The 15,822-nt window shown below is 40.3% G+C and overlaps 1 protein-coding gene across 1 annotated transcript; it reads right to left on the minus strand.

The window, feature by feature from the left end:
• Positions 1-9,249: 9,249 nt before the first annotated feature.
• Positions 9,250-12,369, minus strand: LOC104435161 (sugar transporter ERD6-like 5). The gene is given in 17 exon segments (XM_039306987.1): positions 9,250-9,503; positions 9,506-9,574; positions 9,659-9,773; positions 9,850-9,906; positions 10,013-10,066; positions 10,167-10,226; positions 10,313-10,375; positions 10,458-10,501; positions 10,580-10,664; positions 10,731-10,811; positions 10,902-10,991; positions 11,184-11,248; positions 11,336-11,411; positions 11,495-11,560; positions 11,654-11,719; positions 12,074-12,133; positions 12,226-12,369. Coding segments are annotated over 17 exon segments (1,245 nt in total). The 3' UTR covers positions 9,250-9,453.
• Positions 12,370-15,822: the final 3,453 nt, after the last annotated feature.

The raw sequence follows: 15,822 nt of genomic DNA on the forward strand, positions 1-15,822 counted from the left end.
AAACTGCTAGTGCTACCTATCCAAAATATTTTGAAGGATAATTAGAGACAAGAGATAGCACGGAGGGATCCTCTTAAAGATTTTGAAATTAAAAACTTAGACAACAAGCATGGTGGGATACTTTAATACTTCCTCTCACATGGAATTTCACCGTAAATTGCACAATTTGCAGTATTTTCCTTTGAATAACAGAACTATGCAGGTCTGAGAGATTATAAGATGGTAGCCATGTAACATTGTATGCTCGATAGGACTCAACGCTGCCATAGAGAGTGAATCCTCAACTATGCCGAGCTCGGTGGGTGATGAATAATCAGCCGGCATTGTAGAGATACGCCACCAGTTATGGTAACTTCTACTTGGTGGAGAATTACCTCATTAGAAGCTCCAGCCTAAGTAGAGCAGTTGCCTAGGAGATCACCAAAAATAAGAGACTACGTCACCAGAAAGTGTTTTTGTCAGAAGTAATTTCTTTTTTCTCCAAAATGCAATTACAAGTAGTGAAAAGTGAGAATTTTCGTCTCTTTGCCAAATTGAGTTTCCATGGCAAACATAATTGATCCTAGAGGAGCAACTTGAGTCTTTTCATATTGTCTGAATCATGACATCCTTATTCTTAAACAATCCAGATCAACCTGCTCTGTGGGGTCTATTAACCCATGTGATTCACGACATCACACGATTGAAAAAAAAAAAAAAAGTTTGATCAATCACACAAGCAACGAGGCAAACATTGACGGAGCACTTTGTTTCTTCCTTGTTCTTTCTCTACTGAAACATTCTTTTGAATTCAAAATTAAATTCATGGATCTTGTTACTCTATTGACTTTCGGTACATGAATGATTAATATAAGTGCACTAGAAGTCTTAAAATTTATCATGTAAGTGTAACTGAATTCTAAAACTTTCAAAAAGTGAAATCAACATAAAAACTTAATTGGACCAATTTGACAAATTTTGGAACTTGATTACACTTTTTGAAAATTTATGGATTCAATGGCATTTCATTATAAGTTTTAGAACTCAATAGCACTTTTTGAAAATTTTAGAACTCAATTGCACTTTCGTAAGAAGTTTTGGGACTTTTAATACACCTATCCCAATGATTAGTTAATCTTTGATTAGCTTTTCATGGTTCAAATTGAAATCGAAGATCCTGGCTTAGGGTTTTTAATTCAAATTGGATTTTCAATTGATTTTGAATCACATTTGAGTTTCAATTCCAATTGATAGTCACAATCCATCCATATACTCCATGATCGAAAAAAAAAATCTTGTTTATCAATATAAGTATGGTCCAAATGATACTTAATTTTGTAAGAAATCCAAATAGTCCGAATACTGACAAGTGGACGCTACACTGGCGAAATTATGACTATATTGTGTAAATTTCAATGCATTTTAAGTCTTGAGTTTTGCCTTTCAAACGTTTCTAAGGCTCAATTGCATTTCACACAAAATCGTAAGGATTTTTGGTCTAATTTTCTCGATCATAAAAAATTTCATATCTTTTGCGAGTGCAACAGCTCGACATTTTCTTAAATACATAATGAAAACAAAAGGCTGAGAGAAGTGAAATTTAAGGTTGTGACGTTAATATCGTAGGTTGTTGTGAGGACTTGCTTGCTCTTTTAAGTGTTCAAAGTCAATTGGGAGAGAGGGAAACCACAAGACGGGACAGGAAGATCGGAGAAGGGGCTGGGGCTGCTCCCAAACGCTCGCCAATGACCGGAGAACTCCGTCGCCGGTCCACGTAACATTCGTCTATTCTCGTGAGTCTCCATCATTTCCGTGGCAGCAAACTCCGAGCGCTTGGTTGCCTGAGCGGGGCACTCGGCAGCGCTCTCCTGGCGGACTAATAAACACTTGAGGCTTTGACGGGACGCGAACCCGACAGCCGGTTTGGGAGGACCGGCCTTCCAAACTTTCTGTCTTAACTTGGGAGCATTGATATTTCAGAACTGGATCCGGCGTTGGATATTCTCAATAATCTGAGCATTGTGGAAATGTATTATAAAGATGTGCATATGAGATATTTCATCATGATGATATTTATGTATTAGCATTGAGGAGTTGCGTTATTTGATTTATGCTTGCCGTCAATCCACGCGAGGTGATTTTATGAGATATGTATACATGCGTAGCTTGATCTTATTGTGCGGCTTAATCATGGTTCACGTGGTTTCCAGGTAATCACAACTGGTGTGATTTTCGGGTCATAGCCATAGCCGACATGGTTTTTGGGGTCTTGTCACCGAGCGAAGCGTGACTGGAGGGTTCATGACATTAGCAATTGAGTATATTTATGTATATACTTATGTTGATTACTATTGACTTGTCTCAGTATATATATATATATATATATTTATGCCGCATTGTGTTCGGACTACTTGTATGATGTGAATGCAAATATTTCTTAAAATTGCATTATAGAGGTGGTATTAGGCTATTAGCTACTTGCTGGACTATGGTTTTGCTCACCCCCTATTTACCTTTTACAGATTTCGAGGATAACGACTAGTGATTGTTATAAATTACAATTGAGAGTATGCAGGTACTTTCTTTTTTTGGTCTATCCTATCTCTAACTCTCCTCTCTTTCTCAAACTTTTACTTTACCTCTTTACAAAATGTGGAATCAAACCTATGTGGTAATTGTTTGTGAACATGAGTTTTGTTAATTTCTTAGAACAATGTTAGGAACTTGGAAATTGTTTTGTTAGTGAATATTGCCTTTTAATATTCATGATAGTGATTATAATTGGCTTGTGCTAGTTCCATTCCCTTATTAGCTCACCCCTCTATCTCGACAATGAAGAAAAAAATGATTAGAAATCATCTTAAATGAAAAGTGGGATCCGCAAAGATTAGTGTAATCAATCCAATGTGATAAAGAATGTCAAGAGCTAATAAAGGGTGGAAATATAATGGGTCTTATGATTTTGCAATAAGAGTTATATTTAAGAACTATTGTACTATTAAGTTGAATTGTCTTAGGAAACTCACCAATTGGCGACCCAAGATCCTCTCATCACCAAGCACGCTCCCGTGCGCTTCGCCGTCGACCGCTAAGCTCCGTCGCCAAGCACCGGCGTCAAGCGCGCCCTAGGGTTTCACCCTCGGCCGCGCTAGTGGGTCAAGCTTCTCCCGAGCACGCTCCTCCTGTCGCCAAGTGATCCCGAGCGCTTCGTCGTTGGCTGCTAAGCTCCGTCCCCGAGCGCCGTCACCAAGCGCTCCCTAGGGTTCACCCTTGGCCGCCGAGCAAAGGCGACTAAAAGCAAGCTCGTCACCGAGCGCTCCTCTCGACGCCGAGCGTTCCTTAGGGTTCGGCCTCGGCCGCTGAGCTCCGTCACCAAGCTCCGTCACCGAGTGCTCCCTAGGGTTCTGCCCTCGCCCGCACCGCTTTGGGGGACCTCGCACAACCCCCCTGCCACCGTCGTTGGACTCCTCACTCGCATCAACATTGACCCCCACAGCAAGACGACGCCTCCACCACTGCGCCGACCATCTTTCGCCGCCGCTCTCGTATTGACCGCGCCGTCCCTCTCCTCTCTCATTCGTGCACTGCCCCGGTATGTTTGGGCCATAATGTGTGAGCTTGGGTAGGGTTTTTCTTAATTTGTTGCTGCTGTGGTTGCGATTTATCTACTGCGATGACATCCGAGTCAGGTTTGGCCCAATACGCTGGGGAAGGGCCTAGTGTTCGAAGCCCACCTCCTCCCAGTCATGGCCAATCGCCTCAAGTTGGTACATCGAAGGAGGATTCAAGACATGATGCTCCGTCTTTGGCTATTTTGAGCGATGATCCTTAAGTGGCTCAGTCTCCTCATGCTCCTGCTGGGCCTCGAGGTAGGTCTAGCTCTAAGCGCCCTCAGCCTAGGAGGGAGTCCAAGAACCCGAATGCTCTTACTTGGGCTAGCGTAGCCAAGGTTGCTACAAAGGGCTATGATCTGGAGTTTTTTCCTCCTTCATATGTCAACAACAAACCGATGATTGAGTTATCGATGATATACTTGAGGCTGTTGATCCTAAGCTGTAAGAGTGCCTTATGGGTTACTTTATTGGCAAGAGATTACCATTCAAAGTAACTGAATTAACCCTTAAAAATGCATGGGGGCCGAATCTGGTGGAGGTAATGTCTAATGGACAATACTTCTTCTTTTTCCATGTATCTGATGGAGATTTTCTCTGAAAGGTCATAAAAGAGGGAGCCTATTACAGTTGCTAGAGTGCCCTTAGTTTTGCAGCAATGGAAACCTGCACTGGAGCTAAAGAAAGATAGCCATTTATTTGTGCTTGTGTGGATTAGGCTGAGGAACCTTCCTCTTGCCTTCTGGTCTTCACAAGGGATCAACAAGGTGGCTAGCGTAGTTGGCAAGCCACTGTATGTGAACTTGCACACTGAGCAGATGAAGATGCTATCTTTTGCCAAGGTCTATGTTGAAATTACAGCGAAGCAACCCAGTTGCGATGCTATAGAAGTTGTCCACAATGGTGAATCATGCTTAGTGGAGTATGAATGGAGACCTACCGCATGCTCAAGGTGCGGCATCATCAACCACAAATGTGCCCCCACCCCTGCTCGTTCTTCTGCTGCAAGAGCTGCTCAGCAGGCTCCGGTCGTTACTTTCCCTTTTCCCCAAGGTACGCCTCTAGCCCAGCTCCTCCTGTTTTGAATGAAGCCCCTGCAGAAGTTGAAGGCCAACGAAGGCAGGCTAAGCAAAAGCAGACTAATTCCGCCTCTCCTACTGTGTCATTCTACCTGTTGATGAGTCTGTGTTGGAGGATGGACCTCGGTAGGCTGAGACGGGGTGGAATCTTGTTAAAGGGAAGAAGAAGGACCCTCCTCCTAGGGAAATTGCCTCGACACTTTTGGCCAACTCGGGGGATGAGGATCACACAAATAGGGAGAAGGCAGCTGCAGTACACATGAGTTTACCTTCTACTTCAACTCGCAATGCCCAAAAAGGATTGTGAATTATTACAAGGACGGAAGCACATGCCCCCTCAGCCAAAGAGGAGCCAATCAGTCCTAGTGAAGATTCAATAGAGCTGGTGAGCCCTGGGGAGGAGTCGAATGGATTGGCAAACCGGATTGCCAACTTAGATGACCCGCTAACCCCATGCCTGTCTCCAAAAGCTCCTCCTGTTGTTACGGGTGTGAAGTCCATCCAAGACAGGTTGATGGCTCTAGCTCCTGATCCGCCACCTCGCTCCTTTCGGCCTACTCTGCCTTCCAATCGGCGCAAGAGGTAACTTGTTTATCTTTCTTTGTATATATGTATATAGGTTGTTGGAATGTGAGAGGCCTTGTTAACCCCACCAGACAAGCTGAGGTTCAAAGCTTGGCTATCTCAAACCAGTTGTGTTTGATTGGTATATTGGAAACCAAGGTTCCACAAAATTTCTTCAATTCCATGTCTGGGACTTTGTTGAGAGATTGGTATTAAATCTCAAACTATGAGTTCTCCCCTAGAGGTAGGATTTGGGTTGGATGGGACCCGGCTCGGGTTAGCTTTGAAGCTCTCTCTATTTCAACTCAAGCGATTCATGGAAACCTTACATGGTTGGACTCTAGAATGGCTTGCTGCGTGTCAGTGGTTTATGGCGAGCACACATTCACGCTCAAGAGATCTCTGTGGGAGGATCTTATTCTTAGAAGCATTGCTTTGCAAAACTCGACTTGGCTTGTGATGGAAGATTTCAATGCTATTAAAGACTCATCTGACCGGGTTGGCAGATCTAATGCTTGGATACCGTGTTTTGACGAGTTTGGACAGTGCTTGGCACAAGTGAAACTCAAAGACCTCAGGTATGTAGGATTCAAATACACTTGGACAACTTCAGTGGGCTCTGCCAAGAAGGCAAGAAAGATCGATAGAGTTCTAGTGAATTGTAAATGGAGCCATGACTTCTTGTACTCGAAGCTTCCTTCCTAGCGTCGGGTATCTCTAATCACACTCTTATGGTGGTCAAGGTGCTTGACCCGATTTCTCAGAGGAAGCCATTCAAGTTTTATGACTTCTGGATGAAGCATCCGAAGTTCAATGCTATTGTTTCTCAAGTTTGGGAGGCCCTTGTGGAAGGAGTTCCTATGTTTAGACTTGTATGTAAGATGAATGCTCTCAAACACAGACTTAAAACTCTGAATAAAGATTCCTTCTTTGATATCTTAGTCAAAATGTTAGAGGCGAGGGCGGCCTTAAAGACCATGCAGGTGGAGTTGCTGCAGGAGCCTGCTTATGCTCATCTGGCTGAGCTAGAAAAGGAATAGCAACATGTCTTTGCTAGACTAAAGTCCATGGATGAGTCTTTCTTCAAGTAGAAGTCGAGAGTCAGGTGACTCAAAGGAGAATGCAACACTAAGTTCTTCCATCAGTATGTCAAAAAGAGACAGTTGAGGAATAAAGTCCTTTCTATCTAGGATTCAGAGGGGAACCTTATCTTTGATCCATAGCAAGTCCAGCAATGCTTTATTTAGTACTTCCAAGACCTCCTGGCATCGCAAGCTCACCTGGATAGGCCTTCGGTGGAGGAGATCTGCGAAGTCATCCATCATCCTCTCTCAGTTGATCAGGTTAGTTTTCTAGCTCGTCCGGTTGTAGAGTTGGAGATTCGGGATACTTTATTCTCTCTAGCTAGGGGTAAGGCATCGGGACTGGATGGCTTCACGGTCGAATTCTTTAAAGAGAACTGGGAAACGGTTGGGCACCTGGTTACTACAGCAGTGTTGGACTTATTCTCCACTGGGAGGCTCCTAAGGGAGATCAATAATACCATTTTGGTGTTGATGCTGAAAGTGTTGAATGCGTCTTCCGTTGAGGATTATAGGCCAATTGCCTGTTGCAACACTATCTACAAGTGTATTACCAAAGTGTTGGCTAACCAGGTAACAGCAGTCTTGAAGAACGTCATTAGCCCTTTTTCAAAACGTGTTTGTGAAGAGTAGGAGGATCAGAGTTAATATATTGCTGGTCCAGGAGCTCTTTTCTGGCTTCCATCTTCAACCATACTTGCCTAAGTGTGCGATCAAGGTGGACTTTAGAAAAGCTTATGACACGGTCGATTGGGGGTTCCTTGAGAGAGTCCTCTTGGCTTTTGCTTTCCCCGAGTTTATAACTCGGCTAATTATGACGTGTGTTCGCACTCCTAAGTTTTCGATTGTTTTGAATGGGGAGCTTCATGAATTCTTTGCGAGTGGTCGTGAACTTTGTCAAGATGATCCTATCTCTCCCTATTTATTTACCTTAGTGATGGAAGTCCTATCAAGGATTTTATACAGATGCTCTTTGAAGTCGGAGTTTAAGTTCTTCTAGAGATGCAAGCTAACGAGCCTTTCGCATCTTTTCTTTGCGGATGATGTCTTCTTGTTTTCGGAGGCGGATTTGCCCACTATAGCTATTCTCAAATAAGGCCTTCAAACCTTCTCTACTTGGAGTGGCTTGTTCCCAAATCCAAATAAGAGTGAAATCTTCCTTGCTTGAGACATGCCATCCTTAAGAAATCAGATTTTCTCTGAGTTGGGTTTTCGCGAAGGTAACTCGCCAGCTCGCTATTTAGGGGTTCCTATAATTACCTTAAGGGTCACTAAGGCTGACTGTTGCACTCTCGTCAACCGCATCATGGCAAAGGTTCAATCTTGGACTCATCGCTTCCTTTCTCTGGCTGGGCGGTTGCAACTCATCGGTCAGTTCTTCAAGCTATCTAAGTCTATTGGGCAAGTGTTTTTGTTTTACATGTAGTTGTTCTGGATCAGATTGAGAAAATCCTCAGACAATTCCTCTAAAAAGGCACGGAGTTAGGTAGAAGGGGTGTCAAGGTTGCTTGGGAGGATGTGTGCCTTCCAAAGAAAGAAGAGGGGCTTGGTATCAGGAGGCTTAAAGATTGCAACAAAGCTGCCAGGTTGAAACATATATGGCTCTTATTCTCAGATAAAGAGACTTTGTGGTGCAAGTGGGTTCATTCCATGTTTTTAAAGGACATGAACTTTTGGGTCACTAGGAAGCCAACCTTTTGTTCCTAGGCCTGGAAGAAGCTTCTAAGCCTCAAGAGAAAATTTCGAAAGTGCGTATTACCACATAGCTTGAGACCCCACCGCCAAATCCTATTAATGCTCTTCCGGCATCCAGCCACCATGCATTCTGCCAGGTGACATGTAGTGTACAGTTAAGTGATAATGAATAATATTGCACCCGGTTAAATTCTCATGGAACTCCAACACTAACGAGTAGTGCTGCCAGCATTCTGCCTACCAAATTGTGCTGGATTTGTACAGTCAAACCTTCTGTGGACTCTAATTGTCTACATAAGACTTCCTTTTTTGGCCGTACAAGAGAAAGCGTGGGTCAGGAAGTGGTTAGAGAAAAGGAAATGAGATAAAAGCTAGGCTTTTGCTTCTTTTGGGTTTCCTTTCCTGTAGGAGCCGAACGGAGGGTTCTTTCAGTAGCAAGCTGCCGCACTAAAAGAATCGAATTATGTAAATTTCTGGTGAAATTTTCTCCTTTATTTTTCTGACAATTTCACGTTGATTTAATTACAAAATCATGACTGTTTTCATGTTAATGTCACAACATGTTCTTTGCTGGATCACAAGAATGATTGCTTCTAATGATTCCAAAATCTGCACTAGTTGTAGCCGCAAATCATTTACGAATTTGTTGCTCTTTGAAAATCAAACTGAATCAAACCTGCTAGCAGTCCGGCATATATATTGGAAAGAAGTAGAAGATTGATTGTTATTTATGTCTTAGTGTGTGCAAATATTCTTAAACAAATAGGACAAGTTCAATGATTGAGTTGAAATCATCAGCTAAAACAATCTCTCCGTTTGGGTGGTAGCAATTTAACACTACTCTTGAACCACTACGCCTTCGCTGTAGTGGCAACTGCGCATCTCTCTTGTTGTGCAAGACCCAAGTTGGGGTTTCGATTCTCATATCAGAATTTGAGAAGAAAACAACTGTTAGGATTGAAGCAACATGACACCTTAGGGCTGATTCTATAGCACAATATACAAGAAATTATAGACTGATTGTCCGTGGTCAGTAACGAACAGGTACTTTAGTGTAGTTTATAACAGCAGTTGTAAAAATAAGGTGACTGGTGATCTGTTATCTAGTAATGTATAAGTAAGTTACTGACAAAATTGAATTTACTAATATCTGGTTGATCATAAAATTACCACTTTCATTTGACTTGCACTAGTGGCAACCAAATTTCTGCTGTATTATCGGTACACAGTAAGACGAAGTTAGGTGCGTAAACTTGAAATTACCGGTATGCAATTCAGTCTGTGTAATCTAGCGCTGTTAATGGAATGTATTACTATGAAACATCTCCTTTTTCTGTCCTCCCCATTTCCCATTGCATTAGTACTTTGCAATAGCCTCCTATCACTGCTGCTTGTGTTCGGCTCATACCAATTCAAATTCTAACAAACTGCAGCTGATAATCATCAAAGAAAATGGGCAAGTGATGCTTGCAGTTCTTCCAATGCTCGCCCCCGGTCTCTGGCACTACCTTCATGGTGAATAAGACTGTGAGACCGCACATGCACGCGAACATGAAAAATGTCCCTGAAAGTAGCACAATTCAGATTAAGCATGGATACTGAATATATTACACTCACACAGGAGAAGAAGAGAGAGAGAGAGAGAGACCGGGTGCACTCCATTCAAACATGAAGTTGAAAGTGTAAGTCACAATCCAGGAACAGGACAAATTTGCAAATGTCACCAGACTCCCGGCTGACCCTTTAATGTTCACAGGGAATATCTACAGAGAACATATTCACTGAGAATGGTCTTGAGATAGAGATTGCCAAGTGCAAATTTAGACTGAAGCCATGTACCTCAGACATGATAACCCATGGTGCAGCTATGCCAATTGAGTAAGCTATGCAATACACCTAAATGAAATAGTTATGTGTCAGCAAACTTCATCAGAACAAGTCATTGAGCAACGGTTCAAGATGAAAAGAGACAAGGAAAAAAGGCACTCTTATAGAGACGTACAATTATTGCTACATATGCCAAAATTGGGGTCACTGCTTTCCAATGATTAAGGTCCTAATTCAGCAACCAAAAAAAAAAAAAAAATAGAAGGAAAAAATAAGGTCACTTGAAAACATGGAGAACCACGAGTAGGAATAGTTATTGTTTGCAAAACCTGAATGAAGAAGGACAATCCTAGAAGAAAGCAACTTAAGGACATTCCAGCTGAAGAAATCTGCAAATAAAAGTTGGGTTCGGCCTCAGTATCTCGAAAAGTGGCCCTTGTTAGGCGATCATATCAAATGTATCATTTTCCCTAACCATCAGAAGTGGTCGTCTTCCAGCTTTATCAGTCAAAATTACACTAAGAGCGGTTGCTGGGATCTGCAGAATAAGTGTAGAATCTTTAGAATATACGATGAAATAACAAAATCCGTCTTTCACCGCAATTCTAAGTGTCTAGTACCTGGATAATAGCTATGCTTCTGGTACCAAAGCTACCTGAGAAGGCTGCCAAAATAAAACATTAAGATGACCAAGCCTTCATTATTCATCAAACTACTAATGTATTTATTTTTTGATTTTTACCGGCTGATTCAAATATGGAGCCTGCATAGGACGAAAATGCACCAGTCCCACCAAATTGTTGAAGCATCATCAGCCCAACTGCTATCTAACACTTTGACAAAATTAGGAAAAGAATTGCAAGAAACTTGAATAATTTGGAGGGCATTCTAACCATAAGTGGATGTGCATATCGTCTTTGGAAGACATCCAGAATTCTAGACTGAGACTGCCGTTCAAAGGTCTCTGTGTAGTCCTATAAGAAAAAGTGAAATGAGAGCACATCATCGCCAAAATATCAGATGCTTCCAAATTATAAGAAAGACATGTGAAATTGAGATATTACTCTGATATCGGCTGCTTCCTGAGTTATATTGACATTTTTGCCTCTTAGTCTCTGTAATGTGACTTCAAACTCCTCTTGGTGGACTAATACCTGCAAGTGACTATTTGCTTGTAATCTTTCTTGCGACAAAAAATGCAGGGTCTTGGCTTCGATATCCAGTTCTATAAGTCTACACAACTAGCAAATTCTTACAAGGGTGGTCAACACCAGTTGGATTATGTTTCAGAGTTTAATTGCCATTGATATATTAGTACCTATGCCTCAACTCCACAGACAACTTACCAGCCATCTAGGAGACTCTGGAACAAAGAACAAACCCAAAATTTGTATGACACAGGGAATGCCACCTGAAGACGAAATCACCAAGAATGACCCTATGATATTTTCCCAACTTATTCACCACATAACATAAAAAATGGGAGCAGAGAGTCTACTGATCAGAGCCAAGATGTGCCAGGAGACGATGGTTCCAAGAAAGTAAATCAATGAAAAGCCACAGCATAACATGAACTGCAACAGAAGCCAATTGTGTGTTGGTGAGCAAATGAATTGTCTCGACTCATTCAATTTCTACATTGTCCATACTTTTTGACCTGATTGAATGCCGTGAATGCTCCCCGGACACTTGTAGGTGTTATTTCTGCAATGTACACTGGTACCTGTTTGGAAACCAAGATAATGATCAACAGCACATTGGCACGTCAACTTCTAAAATTTATTAGGACATTTAGTCCGAATCTTCCTGCATATACCACATAACATATAATCCCATAGCCAAGCCCGTTTAGCAGTCTCCCTATATCCAGCCACCAAGCATTCTGCAGATTCGATGGATATACCATTAGGTCCTTACTCTCTTTCTCACAGCCTTAACCATGATTTGATCATTCACAAAAAATAGGATGTCGTAAAAAATTTCCTTGCATCTTAGCTAGAAAAAATTTATTAAGTAAATGGTGATCCCTTATTCAGCTAGGCAGATAGTTTGAAGTGTAAAATTTCACAAATGCAGTGAAAAATCACAAAAATAACCTGCAGGACCGGCATCTGAATGAACTCATCCATATGATGAGCGTGAAAGGTGGAAAATGCATTTAAAATTATTAAGCCTTTTTATTGAATCATCAACGACCAAGAAAGATTCCTGAAGAGGCGAGAGGAAGGGCAGGAACCTTGGCATATGCTATAGAAAGCCATCCCACGGCAAAAAATATTTGAGAAAGCCACATTGCCTGCATAAAAAAGAGACGAGAATCCCCATAATATCTGTCGGGTTCTTCATTGAGCTTTTGAGAATGAAAGGGAGAGGTAGAGGACCACTTACTCGTCTACGCCCAATCAAATCTGTTACCCTCCCATTTACCAGAGCTGCTATTAGGCCTCCAACTGTTAACATTGAACTGAAAAGCGAATACTGTAACACAAAAAATTGGGAGAATGTGAATACGAGTTTTGATCCACTCTCCATTTCTCCGTTTAATATCACTAAAACAGATGTCACTTTCAGTTAGTCTACTAAATCTCGTGCGTTCAACAAATCTTATTTGACGGTATATTGATGGAAATCAATTAGTATAGCGGCTGCTAGATGAACAATCCTAGAAATATCGCATAAATGCCTGAGAGGACTTGCCACTGCTGTGGAGAGGCCTAAATCCTCCATTATGCCTGACTCAGCTGGTGAAGAATAACCAATCTGCATTGCAAAAGCATGCCACCAATTAATGGTACGGTCTACTTGGCGGCTGCTAATCATGTCAAGAAATGCAGCAAAAAGCACATTTGCCAAGAAAATTCCGCCACGGATGAAAAAAATTAGTCAGGCCAACAGTCAGTTTCAAAGGGCATCTTTCTCACAAATGTGATTGAAGTAATTAACGAACACCATTTGACATCTTTTTGGCATAAAGTGATCCTGAATCAGCTAATTGCGTTATCATGGTTTGAGTCGATATTATTATATGAAAGCACGGTAACAAGTATCAGTCTGTTTGACACACCTCCTCTGTCCCGGGTTGTGAGAAGAAAATGTTACAAAGCAGTCGTTGGAACATGTTATTACAGTCTAATAATCCAGGTTGTCTAACGTGTTGGTATCAGCCAAGTGATCAAGAACATGACATACAGGTGCTTCTGAAAAATAATTAACCAACTATTAGGCACCAAAAACAGTAGTAGACACACATTCAGACCGAGTAGCCGACACAGATCTTGGTTGCTTCATCTTACTTACACCAAGGCCAAAATGAAAACCCAGATTTTTCTTTAAAACACAATGTTGGCCAATGATATAAGAAAACAGAGAACTTTCGACCAAGCTATGTGCTACTTTCCTCTTATCGTTTCCTAACAAAAAATTTCAGTGGACTTGAAAGAGACGGTGACACAGCCTAGTTGGCAATCATCAGAATCATTTTTGAAAAAAAAAAAAAAAAAAAGCACTTCGATTGCAAAAGTCAGCTCCAATTCTATACAGATGTGGGAAATTATGAGAAAAAAAGTATATAGAGCCGGTTTCTTGGTGATGAATCTAAAAGTTGATACAGTACTCACAGCACACCCAGCAGTGAAAGAGCCGCTAACGGCGACGAGAGTGCTTAAAATGACAAGTGGCGTGACTGCAGGATCACTGGAAGACATGATGGAGCTGCCATGACTGCCTTGGGCAGAGACTTCTTTGAGAAGCAGAGGACCTGTTGGCAATCCATCTTCTCCTAACTTTTCCTCTCCAAATCTTTCATTTGAAAGCTCTTCGTGGTGAGTCTTCAAGGAATGAAAATTGGCAAGAACGAGTCGCGACTCAACGTGAGAATTGAGTGAGATGGTGGTGAGTCAGAGAGGGAGAGATAGACAACTCCAAATAACGGACTCTGTTGCATGAGAAGGTTTCTTCACTCTTTATGTCCGTTTTCCAAGATTTTTTGTTCTTTGATTGATCATTTGAGTAGTTGCTCAAATTTATGGTAGTTATAGCGGCAATCCATTCATTTCTGGTCGATGGGAGCTACACCAAACTGCTAGTGCTACCTATCCCACAATATTTTGGAGTATTATTTGAGATAAGACATAACACAAAGGAGGGATACTCTTCATGTCCGGTCGATTTGTAATCAAGATAGAACTTGATGGGATATAAAATTCAGAAATTTTGCTATATTTTATCCACTATTTGGTAAATCACAATAATAAAATTAAATATATTCACATCATATAATGTACATTATTTAGTATAAACGACATAATGAATGTAAAAGTTCACAAATGCAAATGATAAGAATCTCTCACAATACTCTTGCCTACTTTATTTTTATTTGCCTTTTCTTTTTATTTTTCCTCTTGTTTTTATTTATTTTCCTTTTTATTTCTTTTTTCCCTTCCATACTATTAAATAGTAAATTGTACTAATATACCTAAAATACATAATAATATAAATTTATATCAAATTTATATTAAGATAGAATTAAATTTAATATATAGATAAAAATAATATCAAATTTAAAAAAAATTATTTTTTTTGTTATTTTGAACTTCTTATACTAGAATTCAAATATTATTTACATTGAAATAAAAATTTAATGTTATTAATTTAAGAAATTTATCACTCGAGAAAAATAAATTTTCTATTATAAATATTAAAAATGATTTCACCTTTATCACACCTCTCATATGAAATAATTTTATCCAAGCAATGCCCCTCTTATATCCGACTTCATCATATCTTAAGTAGCCACCAAATGCAAGATAAGATAAATTTTATCCTATATAAATTTTATCCAAACATAGCTTAAAGAGTTTGAAATCAAAAACATAAATAACAAGCATTGTGAGATATTTTAATATTTTGCCTCGCATGCAAGCCAAACTTATAGCACGTAGAATTGACAAATAAGATATGTCACATGCCTTCATTGTTGGGCATCAATTCCTTAGTGCTAATGCAAAGCCGTGATCACGACTTCAATGGTATTTGGAAACTTTGGGCCATATGACAATTGCGATTTTGATCTATTGGTCGAGCTACGAAATAAATCTAGGTTGGAATTTAGTGCTGATACTCAGAATGGATCTAGAACTTTATTTAGGGTATGTTTATTTGGGCAAAAGCATTTTCCGCCAATTAGTTTTCTAGCCTTTCACTTGTTTGGTTTACTATAAGTGATTGGTCAACGTAAAATGATTTACAACCAAAGAAAAATAGGCATACTTGAAGTTAGGAAAATTTTGCCAAAAAAAAAAAAAGGTAGGAAAATGAATTATTTAACATGAGAAGGGGAAATATTATCCTAAAAAAGTGATTTCCAAGAAAGTATTTTCTGGAAAATGAATTCACTGTAGAATGCACAATTCCTGGTATTTTCCCTTAAATAACATAACTATATAGGCCTAAGATATTATGAGATGGGAGCCATGTAGCTTCGTATGCTTAATAGGACTCGCCACTGCCGCAGGGAGCCTCGAATCCTTCGTTATGCCCGACTCAGCGGGTGATGAATAACCAAAATGCATTGTAGAAATAGGTCAATAGGTATGGTAATTTCTTCTTGGAGGAGGATAACCTCATGAGAAACCACAAGCTAAACACAGCAGTTGCTTAGGAGATCACCCAAAAAAAAAAAAAGATTGCACTGCCTGAAATTTGGTTCTTCAGAAGCATGTCTTCTCAAAAATGCAATTCCAAGTAGTGAAATGTGCAAAAAGCCAAGCATTGACGGAGCGATTTGTTTCTTCCTCATCCTTTCTCTAATGAAACGCTCACTGAATTCAAAATTAAACTCATGGATATTTGTTACCTTATTGAATTTCGGTACATGAATGATTAATTAATCTTTGATTAGCTTCTCATTGTTCAAATTGAATTCGAAGATCCGATCTATAGTTTTTAGTTGGAATTGGATTTTCCGTTGACTTTGAACAAAATTTG

This window comes from Eucalyptus grandis, chromosome 2, assembly GCF_016545825.1.
Source record: "Eucalyptus grandis isolate ANBG69807.140 chromosome 2, ASM1654582v1, whole genome shotgun sequence".
In the NCBI taxonomy this organism is placed as follows: Eukaryota; Viridiplantae; Streptophyta; class Magnoliopsida; order Myrtales; family Myrtaceae; genus Eucalyptus; species Eucalyptus grandis.